This window comes from Colossoma macropomum, unplaced genomic scaffold (assembly GCF_904425465.1).
Source record: "Colossoma macropomum unplaced genomic scaffold, Colossoma_macropomum, whole genome shotgun sequence".
Lineage (NCBI taxonomy): Eukaryota > Metazoa > Chordata > Actinopteri > Characiformes > Serrasalmidae > Colossoma > Colossoma macropomum.
Window position 1 is genome coordinate 16,750,205 of NW_023494803.1, and position 18,670 is coordinate 16,768,874.

General features: G+C 37.3%; 1 protein-coding gene across 2 annotated transcripts in view; it reads right to left on the minus strand.

Annotated features, from left to right (window-relative positions):
* tecpr2 (tectonin beta-propeller repeat containing 2) overlaps window positions 1-4,635 on the minus strand; it is a 37,171-nt gene extending 32,536 nt beyond the window's left edge. Inside the window, exons 1-6 of one of the 2 annotated variants that reach the window (XM_036592720.1) lie at window positions 4,459-4,635; window positions 3,464-3,509; window positions 2,937-3,188; window positions 2,714-2,842; window positions 2,154-2,285; window positions 1,073-1,230 (exon numbers count right to left, since the gene is read on the minus strand). In XM_036592720.1, coding sequence (XP_036448613.1) covers window positions 1,073-1,230; window positions 2,154-2,285; window positions 2,714-2,842; window positions 2,937-3,155 — 638 coding nt within the window. In that variant the 5' untranslated portion in view covers window positions 3,156-3,188; window positions 3,464-3,509; window positions 4,459-4,635. The remainder of the gene's footprint in view (window positions 1-1,072; window positions 1,231-2,153; window positions 2,286-2,713; window positions 2,843-2,936; window positions 3,189-3,463; window positions 3,510-4,458) is intronic. The other variant, XM_036592719.1, reaches the window with a different exon arrangement.
* Window positions 4,636-18,670: the final 14,035 nt, after the last annotated feature.

The following is an 18,670-nucleotide window of genomic DNA, read 5'->3' on the forward strand; positions in this document are numbered from 1 at the left end:
GTGTGTTGAACAAGTAGCTTTTCAACAGGGCAGGAATCGTGTGCGTGAATGTCCATTAACTGCTTTCATTTTAATTAAGCGATTGGCAACCCTTGAAACACTGGGGCATCACAAGTGGTGAGATAACCTACTTGTTATGCAGAGCTAGTATGCACCGTTATTTTGCGCTATACTTATTGTATGTGATAGTATTGGAGCAATGGATTCCAATTTAAAACTCAGTGAGGTGTTTCTGGGAAATATGTGTCTGTAATTTTTGTTAATTTTAATTAATGCAGTCATGATGTTATTTTCTTTTTAAAATCTCTAAGTGTTGTAGTAATAATCTAATTACATTGTTAAGCAATGGAGTTACATTTCTGAAACTGTCCAATCAACCATTTTTTAAGTGGTATCTTGCTAGATACAGCCAAGTGAACTGAACTGAGGGCCTAAGATGTCAGATTAGCCACTAACATAGTTAGCAAACAACAGAGGAATCAACCAATCATGCTTTGATTGACAATGGGTAGGACCAATTTTGTGGAAAAAACCTTCACTCTAGGACTTCTGGAAGTCCTAGATATGCCAGTGACTGTGAAAATGAGTGGCAGCCTGACCAATGCAGCACCTCTATACCAAGGCTCTTTATTAAAAGAGTCACTGTAAAAGAGCTACAAGGTAAAACATATGTTAATACGTCTGTTAGCTTCAAATAAAACACATTTGATCTTTTGCAAGCTTCAAAAGTCTGTATTAAATCTAGAACAGACAAAAAAATATTCATGTGAATCATGGATAGTTCAGTGCTAACATACCACTAGAATCCCATAAGGTCTCGAATTGTCACAATTTGCTGTGAGACTTTAGTAAGGTATCTTGGTTGGCTATTTTAGGAAGACTGCAGCAATGACAAGCTACTTCTAGGGTTTCACAATGTCCTGACAGCTTCCAAGGTGTTATATATCACAAGAGTACAAAGGCTCCTTCAATTGTTCGTGATTGGTCATATTTATATAGTGTGGGGTCTCACAGCACAAACACATGCAGATAAAGAAAAGGAACATTTCAGTTTTTGACTATAATGACTTACCTTTTTCTGGGTTTGGTGCCCAGCTGCTGTATAGATTGCTCTTGGGTGTAGAAAAGGAGAGAGCGCTGACAGGTAGAAACCAGAAGTACTTTCTGACTATACTCCAGCTGAACTATAGCTGAGGGCTCCTCCAACAGCACCACAGGGTTACACACACCCTGAAACACACAGACACAGAAAGATTATACACTTCAACAAAATATCATAGTACACCGGTTTAACCTTGATTGTAAACTCAATGTGCTTATATACTTATCATATATACTTTCATAACATTTCATGTCCCAGCAGAGCCTGAAGGCTGTGCATCACAAGGTACAAAATTATTTCAAGGGCACATTTTAAATATCTGTTCCTTGACAACAGCTGAAATATTAATTTGTAACAAAAGCCAGCCTGTGTTCTATTTATCCCTGCAAAACCCCCATTTCCAAGTGTTGCTTAGATGTGAATCAATCTAAGTTCTAGCAGTAGTGAAAACAAAACAACAAATAAATAAATAATTAAGATGCTGATCCCTACAGTCTTTAACATGACAGATGGCTCTTCTCTAATCCTGGACTAGATTTTCAAATCAATAGCAAACACTGCCCACTGCTGGTTAGACTTGTTTACACAACTTTCAACTAAACTCATTCACAGAAAACCAGGCAACCTTTGACAGGATTTTCCTCTTTACAAATATTTGAGAAGTCTCAGCCTCACATTTGGTGGGGCCAAGGTCAGAGTAAATGGCATAGATCAGCAGAATGAGAGTTTATCTGGCTCATACAGTATTTCTTGTTCTTTGATTCTTCCAAACAACATGGCCGATGTTAGAACATGTCAATAAATAACGACACCCGAAAACCATCTTTCAGATCACACTGTTTTGAAAGGTGCCCTAACAGGATTTCAAAAGTCTAAAACAAGTTTAAAATCATATGATCAGGTAATAAAAGCCTATGAAAAAGACACTCTTAAAATCTATTGTTCCTAACAAATTCACCACTCATCAGACTTAACAAATATGTTTATGATTATTATTTTGAGAGAAATACTCTGCTGTAGCCATGAAAATGTTTAACACAGAACATCCCACCTGGTCCAGGTCCACAGCAGAATATACTACTTTCCCTTTGTCATCACCAGAGAAGAGCTTCATGCCGTTTGCGCTCCATGCCAAAGCTGTCACTGTGCTCTTATGCAGGCCGACAACATCAAACCGTCTCAGCTGCAACACAGAAATTTTGTAAAATGTGTAAATGACTAATCATACATTTTTTTTTTAATCTAAGGGAAAGCTTAACTGCTCACATGCAAACCAAATGCTACAGTGACAACAAAAGTGTTTGGACACAGCTGCATGTGGAAAGAACACTTTGCCAAAAAAAAATTACACTCTTGGAACAGTCTGTTTAAAATAACTGCCACTTGGTTTGACATTTTGTTTCATAAAACAACAAACCTAACACACTTTTTAGTACAGCACAAATGTGTAAATACTTATTGGCTTCCACTGTATCTATTTTTTTTACCCCACCACAAGTTTGAACAGTATCTTCACACTTCCCAACATCACAGCTGCAGTGAAGAAAATTAACAACTACTGCTTAAAATGAAAACAATAACCTATTCAAAATTTTACTCAATGATATGTACCTGTTTATTCCTGCCTGGCAGCTGTGACACCAGCTGAAAGAGAGCGACTCTGCCAGATGCCGTACCCACCGCCACCAGATCATCAAAGCAGCTTAGCAGCTTCACTACAGTGATAGCCTCACATTTTCCCTATTGGAAGAGATGATTAAAACATTCAAGACAACACCTCTAAATGGCCTATAATGGGGTCATGTGGACAAGTAAGAGTAAATTACCGCCATACCTCCAAGTTGTATTTGTTCATCTGGCTCACTCGTCTGCAATAAAGATAAAGCATTCCAATACTGCTTCCCACAGCTATGTAGTCACTGTTGCTATCCAAAGCTGTGAGATAGACCAGAACCGAACGGAAGCCTTTCTGGACTTTTGCAGGGATGCCGTTGAGTAGGTAGTAGAGGGGACAGAACTCCCGTAGGGGTACAGAATGTGGCTGGCTTGCCATGTCTGAATGATGGCCTAAGGAGCCTCCTGTGTACTGTAAATGACAGGAAAGACAAATGATGACACGCATTATACTGTACCGATTAACATCCAGTCAGTTTGTATACATCTGATCTGTGCTCATACAAATCATACTGCATTACAGGCATTACTACAACATTCAACATATAAATTCAGAATTTTGAATAATGACCATGAACAGTAAGAGACTTCATACCTTTGATCCTAAATGCAAGATATGTACTGATAATCCTACTGCATAAACATTATAAGTTTTTTTCAAGAATTCTTTGTTAATAAACACCTCACCCCTTTTCCATAGCTTCATTAGAGAGAGCTGGTGGGGTTCATCTTACTGGAGACAAATCACATAATGTTACACAGATATTGTATATGACTGGGTTCATCCTTCACACTCAACATTCGCTCGCAGCTGGATAATAATAATAAGAATAATGTAAAATACCCAAAGCTACTCTGATCGTCACGAATTTAGAAATGTTTATCTTCCGAATTTTTGACTCAAATTTGAGTGCCATGTTTAAAAAACACCTTGTAATAGAAATATTTGACATTATGTCACAAAATCAATTAGGGTTTTAATGTTCTTGGCTGTTGACCAACCTGTCAGAAAACGAAAGACGAGGAGTTAACCATCCTGCTGGTTGCTGGTAAGCTGTGATATGGTAATATGGGCAGTTCTATTTGTCTGTCATATGCCAACCAAAGGGCTCAACGACAATAAAAACCTATTCACTAGCTGACAAAAACAATAAAGTCCCAATAAAGTAAAAGACAGTTTAGTCGAAGGTGTGGTGGGAGGTTAAAGAAAATGGACTGAAATCTCCTGACACATCCTGTCATTTGTTTGGGTTGTTAGGCGAACACACCCCCTACACCAACCAACTGAACATGCATTTACGGGTATTTATCACTGATTTAATCAAAGCCGTAGACTTAATTGTAATCTAAAACTAAGTCTGACAAATCTCACCTGAGAAATATTTCATATTCGCAGCTAGCCAGGTTAGATTAGCTAACAAACATCCATGGCGCAAATGACTATGTCAGCTAATGCTAAGTTAACTTAATAAGTTCTCAGTGCCTCGTTATTTAGCTAGTCATGTTCACCTTGACCACAATTTGTATGGCAAAAGCCCCATCCATGGTTTTGACATCAGATTAACCTAAATAAGTTAGTCAGTTAATAAAACAGCGTTTTTTTAAGCTAAGTTGTTTAGCAGCAAGCTACGCTGTCAGTGGCGAGCAAATTACAGTCCAACCAGAGAGCCTCTGTAACTTACCACAGCCAACTTTCACTGAAGCAGAGGACTTATCCTATTACGGCACAAAAAGGGGCAATGTCGGTATTAAATTCTCCGTCTGACAGCAATGTTTTGACATATGACAAGAACAACTCATAGACATGTCTGCTCTTGTTGACGTTCTATGTAGACTTCTTCCCTGCAATGTGTGAAGAGACATTCAACAACAGCGCCACCCACCGGGGAGGAGCCGCACAGGCGCCTTACTCACAACAACGGCGCCAAACCATCCCGTCCAGTCAGGCTACCAAGAGGCGGGAAGAGTGTCACACAATCACCGTTAAACAAAAGTCTTCTTACTGTAGTGAAATAATGATAAGTACAAGTAAAAGTACCAACCAAAAACAGCTAAACTAAGAGCTGAAAATAGTATCAGGTCAAAAATTCCTCTTGTACTCAGTTCCCTGCAAAAAATTACAGTGGGGCGTCCTTTATCCAGCATAGACACTGAAGTTCTGGAGCTCTTAATGATTTCCACACTTTCCCGAAGTTGGTCGAAAGTGAATATAAGGGTTGATGGGCTGCCTCAAATAGAATAGACCAAGAAATGGTTCTAACATACTTGGAGAAAAATTCCGTTACATTGTCTAACATTTAAACGGTTTTCCTTCTAAAGGTGGAGACACGAGGTTTTGTACCTCATGTGGTCTTACACAATGAGCAAGTGAATGGCTTCACAGGGGCTGTGCAGTGATGTGCGTCTGGCTAGGCGGCACTCTATGCTCCATTGCGTCTTCTCTTTTGCTTTTGCCTCATCTGTCTTTCTTGAATTTGCTACTTTATCATGGCCGTCTTGTCTCTGCGAGGTCATTTAGCAATTCAGTTTATTCTGACGCTCTGCCAGACAATCATGGTGCTGCTGTACAAGACTATTACTGAAAGTGTCATTACATCACCCTGCATTGTCCTGTTTTGCTCAGCAACAGCCGCTTGAAGGACACACACCCCACTCACACACACAAGCAGTTTGCCGTGGATGTAAATGTGATTCTGTCTCTGCACTGCCTTCAAGAGGTGCGTGTGTGAGGGACCTGAGCGGCAGGTAATCAGCTTGTAATGTAATTTTATGGACGATAGGTGGCACTGTGAGAGAGATGATCAGGCTCTATGTAAAAATAACGTGCACCTTCACAAATGAAGATGAGATCAGATGCCATGCCGAAAATATATGAAGAGTTTTTTTTGTCTTTTTTTAGTGTCTAGATGGTTTCGAGTCTGTTTGTCAACAACAGTGCGTGAAACCACAAGCAACAGTTATGTGTGACGAATGTAATAATAAAAAAAGAATTTCTAAACACAGTCAACGTTATCCAAACAATTAAAATGCTGTAAATAATTACTATAATGTGTTATAATAAACAAAAAATCTGTAATCTGATGTATACAGATATTAAATGAAGGGAGCATTATTCAGGAGGTCATGATTGCACAATGTATTTTAATTTAATGTGCATTTGAACCTTTACAGTGCAGTATTAGGTATGACCAATACTGTGAGATGTTTCTTCATGTGTTTTCAACATGAGGTTCCACAAGAATGGAGCAGTGTTTACCTTGCATTATCATTACACTTGTTATGTACAGAGATTGTACCACAGTGCTAGTGCTTTTAATTGAGTAGCATGTGTCTTCCTCATACTGTGAATGTGTCTTCATGTGTTTTCAAGGTTAAAGGGGAATGCCACTGATTTGAAAAATTCGCATGATTCAGTTGTTGAATTGTGATCAAAGTCATTCAGGGTGGTTTGTACAGAAATATACTGACTCTGATTTCTTTACAGAGGTGGTGATGGGAGCAGGGGTCGCAGTGTCAACAATGCAGGTATAGCCATTGTATTTAATATCCAAAACAACCAGTAAAGTTACATGTGTCTCCTGAGTTTTTATGTAATGTTTATAATGGTAAAACAGTGGTAAATTATGTAGGACTTTTGAATGAGTGAAATTCATGTTTAACTCTTTCATTGTTATTTACTGATTCATAAATGACAAATTAGTGCAAAACAAGCAAGCAAGCAAGCAAATAATACACTGGTGTAAGTCAAGGAACAAATGTAAAGTAAATTCACTTCGGTGGAGCCTTCTAGCACCATCCACTCATTAGGCAAAGAGATCATCCCCCAGTGCTGGTGCTTTAAATGACTCAAACAAACCATTATTCTTGACTTATGTAATATAACATAATCATCTTTGGATTGTTAACTACACCCCAAACGTGCATTTAACCAGCCGACATCATAAAACATGGTTAAAGAAATGGTCAACGAATACATCAGAATCTCTATAAAGGGCCAAATGACTGATGGATTTGTAAGCCACTGCGATACATTGAAATCCACACTACCATGTAGTATTTGAAAACACATTAAGGCTTGATAAGATGATTAGCAGCGTGACAGAGAAACATAACATTTAGGAGAGTTTCATGGGAAGAGTGGTCCTGCATGCTAACATGTATTGATCATGCGTTTTTATTGACAAAGAGCAATTGCAAGTAAACCAAGCCTAATTGATCCAGGGAGCAGGAAGGTGATGTCACTGGTTGTTATTAATGGGTTGTCAGTTATTCTTCTATTAACCTATTTGACAGTGAATAATGGTTCCCTTTCTAAGCCCATTTGGTAAAATTGGTTAAATTGCTGCAGTGAAAAGATGCCCCTTCTCTCCAAAAAATGAATGAGGTGGGTTGTTTGATGTACAAAGTGAAAATGTGTCAATATTAATTGCAATTCCACTATTTTGAGGTAATAAAAATCAGTATATTGTCACTTCTGCAACAAGATCTTGTATCTCCAAAATGATAACTTTACAGTAGAAGGGAAAAACTTACTGAAATGTAGTGGAACACTAAACAAATTTAATGTTGAATTGACAAAAAATGTACTGTGAAGTGATAACTGTGATATGTAGCTTCTGAGATACTTGATTGAGTAATATGTACTTAATGAATTCAAGTAAATGATACTAAAGTGATTTGAGTACAGTCTAATCAACTGATTGACTGATTATGTTCATGTATTACAAATTAAATGTTGGATTTACTTAAAAATGAAATGTGAAGTGGTTTCATGAAACTGTGTTAAGTAACTTTTAGGATCCTTAGTTAAGCAAGTGGTTTCTAATTAACTGAACTAATTATGCGTTACTCCAACATTTAACTTAAGATGGTTATGTTGTACTAATAAACATTGAGCGTTCGTTAGAAGCCAATTTGATTAACAATGAGTGACTTGATGTTTTAAGCAGTTTGTCCTGTGACAAGATATTGCACACAGGCCTAGTAGAGGCTAATAGGGCCTAAAATGTAGACATGCTGTAACCTTGCAGTGCTTCATTGTAAACGAGTGTGGGAGTGGCACCTAAGCCGCATTCTCTCATGGCTAATCCAGTCATCCATGTGGTAAATGAGGCACCATTTTGGGCACACCAGTGAAAACAACAGCTGCTCTCATTTAGCAGCTAGCGAAATTAGCACCAGGCCTCCTTCAGTGGCACAGAGGGCTAGTATTCCATAGCCCACCACTCTGCCACTTACACACACCAAAATTCCTCTATACCCCCCTCTCACATTACTCTTAATCCTAGTCCCAGAGCCCCGCTCGCCCAGCCTACCAATTTGAGAGCTGCTGCATCTCAGACTTGCAGGGCATTCTGGTGGTTTAAGAGATCACCATCTGTTTAGAGGTTAATGTAAGGTCATTCAGTTCAGATAAGTCCAAGTATTTTCCAAACTGGACAATATCATTGCTGCTCATAAGTTAGTATGATGCTTTCAATAGTTAGACAGTACTGTGCAAAAGTCAGAGACCATTCTCGTTTGTTTAATGTCCAGTCAAAATCATAATTAAGTAAAAAAAAAAAAATGTTTAGCATCAGGAAAAAACAGAAAACATGAATTTAGCAGAAATTTACACAGAAGCCTCAATAACTAAATAGAACATTTTCTGTCCATCCTTTGCCTTTCATTCTTTTTGGGGTACTTGTTCTCAGTTCATTTAAAAAAAATCTGCAGGGATATAATTCCACACCTTCACCCACACCTTTGATTTTAGAAGTTGGTTGCATTTTCTGTTTCTTATCATTCAGTTAATCCCAAACACATGCAATAATGGCCAGTCTATTGTTCTGAGAACCCTTGCAGCTGCTTTGTTTGATTTGCAAGTTTTCCTTTTTTTCAGTAACAGCTTCTTGACAGCTACACATCCTTTTAGACTTATAGTGTTGAGTTGTCTTCTCACAGTGGAAGAATGGACAGAAACGCTTGTGGATTGTTTTCAGATCTGCAAGAGTGGAGCTTCGTTTTCTTCTCTTTCTCAAAGAAGAAAGCTTTAAATACTGTTTCTCGGATGGTGACAGATTTGATGGGCTACCAGGCCTTGTGATGTTGTTTGGACTGCCATGTTCTCTACATCTTTTTCAGTTTTTTTCCTTTGACTTTCCCCCCTCCTAATGTAAGTGGAATTTCTTATATTGAATGTCCTGAATATCTCCTGAAAAATTAACAACTTGCACTTAATCTTCACTTTGACTGGAAATCAAATAAATGAAGGGTGGTCTCTGACTTTTGCACTGTACTGTATTTAAATTAAATAGGAATAGATTGATTGTAAACACAATTTTTTTTTCTGACTCTTTTTTTTTTTACTTTTTGACTTGTTTCAGACATAAAACATGTAAAACATGCCAATGTAGTGAGACAGTTTGACTCACTAAAATTACTTAAAATATAAACAAATGTATAGAAATAAGTTAAACAGTCTTATAATAAGCTCACAACAGTCTCAAAATGAGAAATATTAGATATATCGACTAGATTTAGGATAACTTCACTTGCTAAGATGCCATCCAATCCAATAAAATAACCAGAAGTTCATGAAATAATAATTATCTTGAGACAATTATTTACATATAACTTAAGAAAAAACATATCAGACCACTTTGCCTGCAGAAGGGTTTTTACCCATTATAAAAAAAAACATAATTTTTTTCTACACATTTCTTTTGGGGGCTCTGTACATGAAGACAGCATTTACAGTTCAGTCAAGGCTTTTTCAAGCTTTTATTGCAAGCTGCACCAGTGATAATCATTCCTTTTAATTCCACAGTGAAATTATATGTATAATTCAATATGTTTATAGGGCTTACAGATAAGTGGAATTGAGCCCATATTAAAAAAATACCAAAACACCCTGGGTCTATTGCAAATGCTCAGTCTGAGTGATCATTGATTGGAATCCCAATAGAGAAAACAAGCAACAGTGTACATTATTGATCTCAACTGGCCCCCATAAATCTCCCCTTCCATCACATCCCCAGCCAAATCACCACTAAACTAGTTAGCATCACATTTTCCAAAAGAAAGCAAACAGATCTAACAGGCCAGCAAGCAGGAAAACAATATATACATAAATATCAAAGAATATGGGCATTAATCAAGAGATGCAATCTCACAGCACTCAGCGAATGCTTTCAAGCTGGCTTGATTGGCTTCAGAAACGGCCGAACCACATCAAGGCCGACTGAATGTAAAAGCAAAAGTGTAATTGAATGCAGGTATTTTATCACATTTATCTCAATTTTGTGTTCTCTTTACCTGACATCAAAAACAATAAACCTTGTGTGATCATAGCTCTCGACCACATGAAAATCAGGGTACTTTTGTGATGTTTGAAGTCAAAGTTTGTTTCTTTTTTTTATTTTAAGGAAAAGCTGAACTGAGTTCTGTATTCTTTCTACAAAGTAAAGCATATGGATAGTTTAACAAGTTTTCCAAACCTCTGTGAGAGTTTTATGACAACCATCCTGTCTACATTTTGGTCACTTTTCCTGCCAAAATGAAGGTTTTATTAATTAAACATAACCAACATATTGCAAGGTATTACAAGGTGAGAGAACAGCTCCCATGGGCTGGTAGTCACAAGTGGACAAGCTGTTTTTGACAGACAATAATTTCAATTTGAAAGTCAGTAGAACACTGTGACTGACACTGATTTCTTCCCAAGGCATTGCATGCTTTTTTGATATTGAAATGACTGATATTGCAGAAAAATATGCAATAGTCAAAAGTGTGACACCATGTATATTTCTCTTTATCTGAATGTAGAAGCAGAGTCATTTTCATATAACAAGGAGTCTAATTAATTAATCACTAAATGAGCCAGTGCAGTCCTCGTTCTCAGAGAGGCTGTCACAGGAAAATGAGAGCCTTTACTGCTGTGAAAAATCAAACTATTCTTTCATTTAAAAAGTCATTAAATCCTTCAAGTCCCAGGATTAATTCAGACTAAGGCTTATTATTCAGTAAATACAGGGACTTCAATGCAAACTGGTTGAGCTATTCTTAGGTTATAGAAGTGTGTAATAAAACTTTGGGTCTCCTGGGGCCTTAAGGTGTTAATAAATATGCTTGAAATTATCTGCCAAAAAGTGAGATTAATTTGATACAGAGTAATGTGGAAGTAAAGTAATGAACAATAAGATTACCTTGTCCAGTAAGTTATACGTAAGTCAGTCAGTTTCTGGACTGTACAATCTGATTTCACGAAAAAAAAACACACACTTGCACCCATTGCTAGACGCTGTCTATGCTAACATGCTAACATTAAGGCTAGCATTATTTATGGTCTGCTGAGCCTGTGCACACTCTTTATGCCTTCCTTCCTGTTTTGCACTAAGGTCACTTTATTAGATTTGTTTTTTTTTTAACATATTTAAAATAAACAGTCAAATTAAACATTTCATTCACCTTCATATGGAACCGTTGATTCTGAAGGTGAATGTGTGGTTTTCTTTACTGCTTTTTGTGACCCAGGCATTGTATACATTTCAGAGCTTAGAGGGATTAAAGGGATTATTCAGTCAATTGATAGGTGGTGCAAAGTTAATGCAGTGTTAAGTACAATGTTAACTAGGTGTAAACATCCCGCTGTGTAACAGACTGTTTGCAGAGCAACAGTGTTGGGTCTACATAAGGATTTCACAATAACACTTATATTTCACAGTAAAATACTGTATTCATCAGTTTTTTGTGAATTCAACTCATCCTAGGCTCTTTCCTGTAATAACTTCACAAAAATTACTGTGAGGTTGACACAGCATTAAAGGATAGGACAGAAAAAAGGCATAAAAAGTGTTTTTTTCTGATAGTTCAGGTGTTGGTGTTTTAAAAAACATTAAAAGTTTTATGATGGATTATTTATTTATTTATTTATTATTTACTTACTTATTTACTCACCTATTTGATTTTTTTACTGGAGCACTGACATGTTGACAAAAATGTTGTTGTTTTTTGGTATTGCCAAATGGTATTGTGCAAACCATATACATTTCTACTTGCAGTGCTTGTAATGACAGCATTTTTTGGTTCTTCTTTGGAATGTGTTGTCACACACTGTGCACTGATTTTAAAATAGTTAATAAACAAACACTAATCATATTTCTAAAAATACATATATATATATATATATTATATATATATATATATATATATATATATATATATATATATGATTCTGACAATCTAGGCACACTCTAGGCACACTCAAGAGCAAACCATTCTGCAGTTTGAGAACACGTCATGAATCTGATGCAGACTTAGAACCTTTCTCAAGAACAAATCTAAGAAAAACTTAAGAAGATGTCAGTAAATAAGGCCCAGTGGTACTGAGCTCTGCTAAAGCATAAATCAGTGTGATAATCAGTTATTAATCTGAGCTCTGCTAAAGCCTGAGTAGACTGACAAATTATATATAACCTGGATTATATATAACCAGATTGTTTCAGAATTCTAAATATTTACTTCAAATACTAGTAATCTGTCACATGTAGTCTGTACAATTCTATAGAGTTACTTCACGTGTTTTAATGAGCTATGATCAAGAAATACATACATACATACATCATCTAAACCGCTTATCCTCCTGGGTCACGGTTGATCAAGAAATAATTAATGTAAAATTACACCAGGTGTTTGTTATCACCAGCCATAGCTGCCACTTCTAAAGCTTAATGGGAATTAACATTGAACCAACAGTGTAGTGGTCGTTACTGATGTTCATGCCTCTCAACAAATCGTGCACGCAGATTCTTGGGGGTTTGATGGATGCAACTCAGTGATGAGGTCACAGATTGCTTTAATGTGGACTGTAAAACTGAATGGACATCTGGCCGGTGATGTCTGTGTGCTGATATAAATCAGGGCGCAGTCATCCGAGCCCTGGCCGGTAAGCCTTAAATGGCGTTCCCTTCATCCTCGCATCTGAGAGGAGGAGGAGGAGGAGGAGAGGTAGAGGAACGAGTAAACATAATTTATGACCCCAAGAGCTTTCAAATGGCCAAAACAAAACAGCATGCTCGTGTTTCTGCCATCAATCTTTCATGGGTTTTCTTTTACAAGGTCACAGGGTGGCATCCTACACTGGACAGTGGCCTCATCTGTCCATTCCTGAGAAAACAAATAAACTAATAAACAGGTTAACACAAACAAACAGAGAAGGAACAAACACCACTGGCAGAAACGTAAGCACTGAGTGAACTTCTATAGGGCCATGGTGTTGACCGCTGGACTTTACATATCCGTGTTGTTGTGCTTCACAACTGGGCTTGAGTGACCAGTGGAAAAAGCCACAGGGTTTGAGGCCTGAGGGCATATGAGTTAAGAGCCTCCTCTCTAGCTCACGTCCACACAGTGACGCCTTCCACCTGATCTAAATGACAGGCCTTGTATAGCCTTTACTGATGGTTATCCAAGGCAGGACGGATATCTCCATGACAGAGTTTCGAGTTTGAGTGGTTTGTGATTGATGAGTGGTGTCCTAGTTGTCTGTCCTTTCACAGAAGGAGTATGTGTGCTTTCATATGAATGAGAGCAGCATGCCACTGTATGTGTGCATGGGATGCTATATGTCGTTGCTGTCTGGACAAAACATTGCAACTCCATTTTTATGTTTTTCAGTTTTTGATGTAATTTGAAATCACCAGCTGCCTTTTACATTGTGTAAAAACTGCTTGATGAATGGACCAACAGAAATGTTCCAAAATGACTTGGAATAAATGAGTTCTCCATTAACTACCAATAATGTTTTTTTCCTTTTCTTGAAAAGTTACCTTTTTGAAGATATAATGTTGTGTTCTGACAGCGACGCTATATTCTCATTTATGAATTGTGGCAGAAGTCTTCAGGATCGATGATGTAGTGGTGGGTAATTAGACAACAATTCAAAATAAATTTTGGTATTACGATAAATGATACGCATTTCTGAGTAGGTCATGGATATCATCAGTACTTAAAGAACACTAACCAACAGCATGTTTCATTACAGTGAGCATAATTAGGCTTGCTTGACTGTATTTGGAGCAGTGCAGTATGCAAAATGTGAAATAATAATCATAGTTCATGTTCATAGTTTTTGACAATACTAGTGTATTTTGTCTGCCTTTTAAAATATTGTGAAATGTATCGTGTCGAGAAAATATCTTTACATATTGTGATATAACTTTTTTTTCCACATTGCACACTACTATAGGGCGATACTATGAGGTGATCTATGCATTGTTAATTTGCATCCAGCAAAATTATTTCACCATATTGGCAAATAATTTTGTTTATTACAAGTGTATTTCTTAAAACAAGCAAAATTATCTGTCAATACAGTGAGAGTTTTAACTGATATATAGTTTTATATGATAATATAGTTTTAATTAATATTATTTTTTAAAACAAGTGAGAAATATATAAGGTTAAGGAAGTTAATAATCTTAGCCTAAGTTTACAAATATCTCAACATGAGAAATATCAGATTATAGAGTAGATTGAAGATCATTTAATTTGACAAGATACTATTTTTTCCTGTGTATTCATAACCATTTCACGTAATAACTTTTGTCAGGTAGCTTTAAGAGACATTAAAGGCTTCAGGTGTCTGGTTGCCATAACCACCTCTGTGAGTAATTCTGACTCTGTTTCTCTAGAATGGTACATTTCACATAAAAAACACTTTGCATGACTTTGTTTATGTCTCAACTGTGTAATTATACAGAAATTTTGAAAAATCAGTGGAATTCCCCTTTAATGAAGAAATATTTGAGCCAAACCAGTTATTGGATGATGAATACAAAAAAATACTGGGCTTCCGTGAGGAAACAGTTGGAAATAGGTAAATTCACACACCAACAGACATAATCACTACTTATTGTAATAGTGTTATTTATATTTATTCAGTACAGAATGTTAAAGTCAGTGTGAAATGGAAATCATAAATGCAATTTTCTTTCATACTGTGATGTGTTTCTGAGTGAAATGTAGTATCAGTAAGTGTCTCTGTGCTAACTGAGAGTTTACACTCAATGATAGAGAGTATGCCTTACACCCACCAGCTGGAGCACGATGACATAAACAAAAACCAAAAGATGTTTTAGAGGCAAGAAAGAGTACATTTTTCTAAAAGATTACGGTAAAACAATTTCAAATTTCAAATTTCAAATTATATAATACAATAAATTGTGCTTCATCTGACCAGGAACGTCAACTAACAAGGTAAAAAAGGCCTCTAGGTTTTGTTACAGTAATGACAGTCAGTAATTAGCAGGAAGGTATATCAGATATTATAAATTAAAGCAAAATTAGAGAGGGATTTGAATGTCTTATTTGCATTACAATTTTCTATGGAGATATCATTTTTCCACAGAGGTTGGTTAAAGATATTTGATATTAATTGCCATTAAGAAAGAATGAGAACTTTCCAGATGATATGTAGATACATCCAAAAGGATGTATAAATGTTAATTATAATACGGAATGTGAATGTCTCTGTGTACAGTACTGTGCAATTGTTTTCATTTCTAGTCAAAACAGCCATTGAGGACAAGTTATTCATTTTTCTGAGGATATGAGATATAAGATAACTTGTATAAGAAAGGGGAATGTCAAAGAAAAATAATGTGAGTTTGCAAAATTGGAGCTCAAAAAATAAATGTGTACTAAAACTCTCAACATCAGAAAAACAGTACTTAATGCTGTCATCTTTGAGAGATCTTCAAGATCTGAAAAAATCTACAGGTGTTCCTGTCTATACTTCCACTGCGAGAAGACAACTCAACACCATGGGTCTGAAAGGATATGTAGCTGTCAAGAAGCTGATACTGATAAAAAAACAGACAAAAAAGAAGAAAATCAAGCAAAGAAGCTGCTGGTTGTTCTCAGAAAAATAGAATGGACACCCCAGAGTCCAGACGTCTGAGGTGTGTTTGGGATTACATGGATGGTGAGAAGCAGAAGGTGCAACCAACTTCTAAAACTGAACTTTGCAGATTTCTGAAAAACTGAATGCAAGTGGAAGCTGTAATAAAGGCAAAGTGTTGATGTAGTAAATACTGTAAATTTGACATAATATGTTGCTGTTGACTAATTTTCTGTGAAATATGATTTTTGTTTTTGCTTTTTGCCTATTGCTGAAAAAGGAATGACTTGTACTAAATGGCTGTTCTGACCAGAAATTAAATAAATGAGAGGTAGTCTCTGATTTTGCACAGTGCTGTATGTGTGTGTGTGTGTCTCTGTGCCAGAATGTGTGCATATTCGAGTTTGATATATCTTTCTTATTGTGTATGCAGGTTTCGGGGGCTGAGCAGCATTCGCCCTTTCCTTAGACGTGCCGTCATTGCAGCCAATGACATCACCCAGTCTGTGTGTGTGTGCGAGTATGTGTGTGTGTGTGTGTGTGTGTGCGTGCGCATGCCTGTGTGTGTATGTCTGAAGAAATCTCGTCCGTGTCATCCCGTCAGCTGTCTCGTCCTCTGCAGTCGTCCCGGGCAGTGCACTGAAGTGGGTCAGGTAGGAGCGGAGCAGGTGGCCATAGACACTTGAGTGGGGTGAAGGAAGCTGCAGTGTCCGCAGGGGGTCTGCCGTCCAGCTCTGCTGTACTAATCCCATCTAAAGCAGCTGGGGGGAGAGGAGGGGGTGATAGCACCCAGGTGTGAAGAGCCCCACTTCAGCCCCCGATTACAGTTCACCCCGCACAGGCCTGCATGACAATAGAGGTGTGAGGGGGACAGGGGCATTGTGGGTAGACTGTGAAAACATGAAGACAAAAGCAGAGCACATGGAAAAAGAGGATGTGGGAGAGGGAATGAGAGAGCAGCAGAGTGTGAATGAGGGAGGAGAATGTGCTAAAATAACCATATAATGAGCAGGGCAAATTCAGAGTAATGAGTTTAAGGAGCTTTAAACTCACAAGAGCCCTGAAAAAGAAGGAAAGGTATGTGCATGGGTTCAGGACCAAGTTTAACCCATTAAACCTACGTCTCAGCATTCACAGTAGTTTTAAAAGAGGAATTCCATCCATTGGTTCTGCATAACTCACTAAGATGTATTAGATTCAGAATATTTTGATGTGAAATTCTAGAGAAGCTTACTGAGTCAGAATTGTCACAGTGGTGGTTATAGGTACCAGACATCCAAAGCATTTAATACTTCTAAAAGCTCCTTCACAGAAAGTTTTTACACAGAATGGTTATAAGAATGTGGCCAAATGCCTGAGATATTGTTTTACAATATTTATGAGATTTTTAATCTTAAATGTATTTATTTAAGTATAGTATATTTTATATTTATGGAGGAGAGCTACATGGAGTGTTGTAAGGCAAAATAGTGGCCAAAGAAAGATTTAACAGTATTTAACCACTATTAACATTACATGTAAAAACTTCTAAAGCTCACCAGTTGTTTTGGATAGTAAATAAAATGACTATATTTTTCTTATAGACATCACAGCTCGTGGTTCCACACTGTAAAGAATTTTGAGTTGGTAAATTTCTTTGAAATGCACCATTTCACATTGAACCCCTCTGAATGAGTTTCTTTACATCACAGCAATTGAATATTGCAGAGCTTTTGAAACTTTTTGTAAGTGTCATGGAACTGAAATGTAACTTGTGTAGTTATGAGAGTGAGGAACTGAAGTGGGAATCTAATTATGGGTACTTGCGGTTCCTGGAACCTCTAATTAACCTTGTGCACCCTGAATGTCTCAAAATCAAGATTCTGGGGGATCCCTGAAAATAAACTTAATGTTATGTTATGAAGTTATGCTGTCCATTAGGGAACAACAGACACTCAAATACAAATTCAGGGAAAGGTCACTGTTTAGCTGTTTTATCCACAGTTGGTGAGCTTCTGTCTTTGATGTTCTTAACCTGAGATGCAGCACTGGCCTGCCTCAGGGTGGCACTGTAGCAAACCGATTCACCCAGTTGGTCCTTCACAGCCTAGCAACTATAACTGTGCCTGGGATATATCTGAAAAACATTACAATATGCTGCAGCATATATGTAAATCTGAAACTTGCCCAAATTCCCAAGAGACTGGAGGAAAGTGTGAATTGTTACTCTTTTCTCAAACGGAAGACAAAGAGGAGAAGTGTAAGATCTCAATGAATGTGTGGAAGAGTGCTTTACCAAACTAGAAAAAGGAATTTCCAGAAGAAGAATTGTTAAACCAAGCATTTTGGTGCCATTCAAGCATTAGCATTAGCATATAGCGAGTGAGTTTACAGCCAGCCAATGCTGGACAGGCAGCCAAGATGGGACCCCCAGGGGCATTTTGCACATCCATAAGGAAGGTTAAAGGCTAAAGACAGAGGTCAAATTGTAAATTCAAGCACGGGAAGGTAGTGGCTATGAACCGAAGACTTGCCACAGAAAAAAGGTTTTTAAGATATCTTTTTTGGATTATCAGCTGTGTCTGACTATGAATATAAATAGCTTGTGACAATATTACTGCAAATATAGATGGAATTAAAAAATCAATAGTAGACATCTTAGGTGATAAAATTACTTTATCCCAAGTGGGATGTAAAGGTGGAATGGCAGTTTATGGGGTGGGTGGATTATCAGCTCAGTTCTATGATGACAGACAATAAAAACAACAACAATACTACTACTACTACTATTACTACTACTACTAGTAAGTAAGTAAGTAAGTAAAGTTTATTTATATAGCGCTTTTTACAACCGGTGTTGACACAAAGCAGCTTTACAAGGAAATGAGCATTAAAAAGAAAAGAAATCTGGGTCCAAGCCCCCATGAGCAAGCCAGTGGCGACAGTGGCAAGGAAAAACTCCCTAGGGAAACAGGAAGAAACCTTGAGAGGAACCAAGACTCAGAAGGGGAACCCATCCTCCTCTGGTCGACACC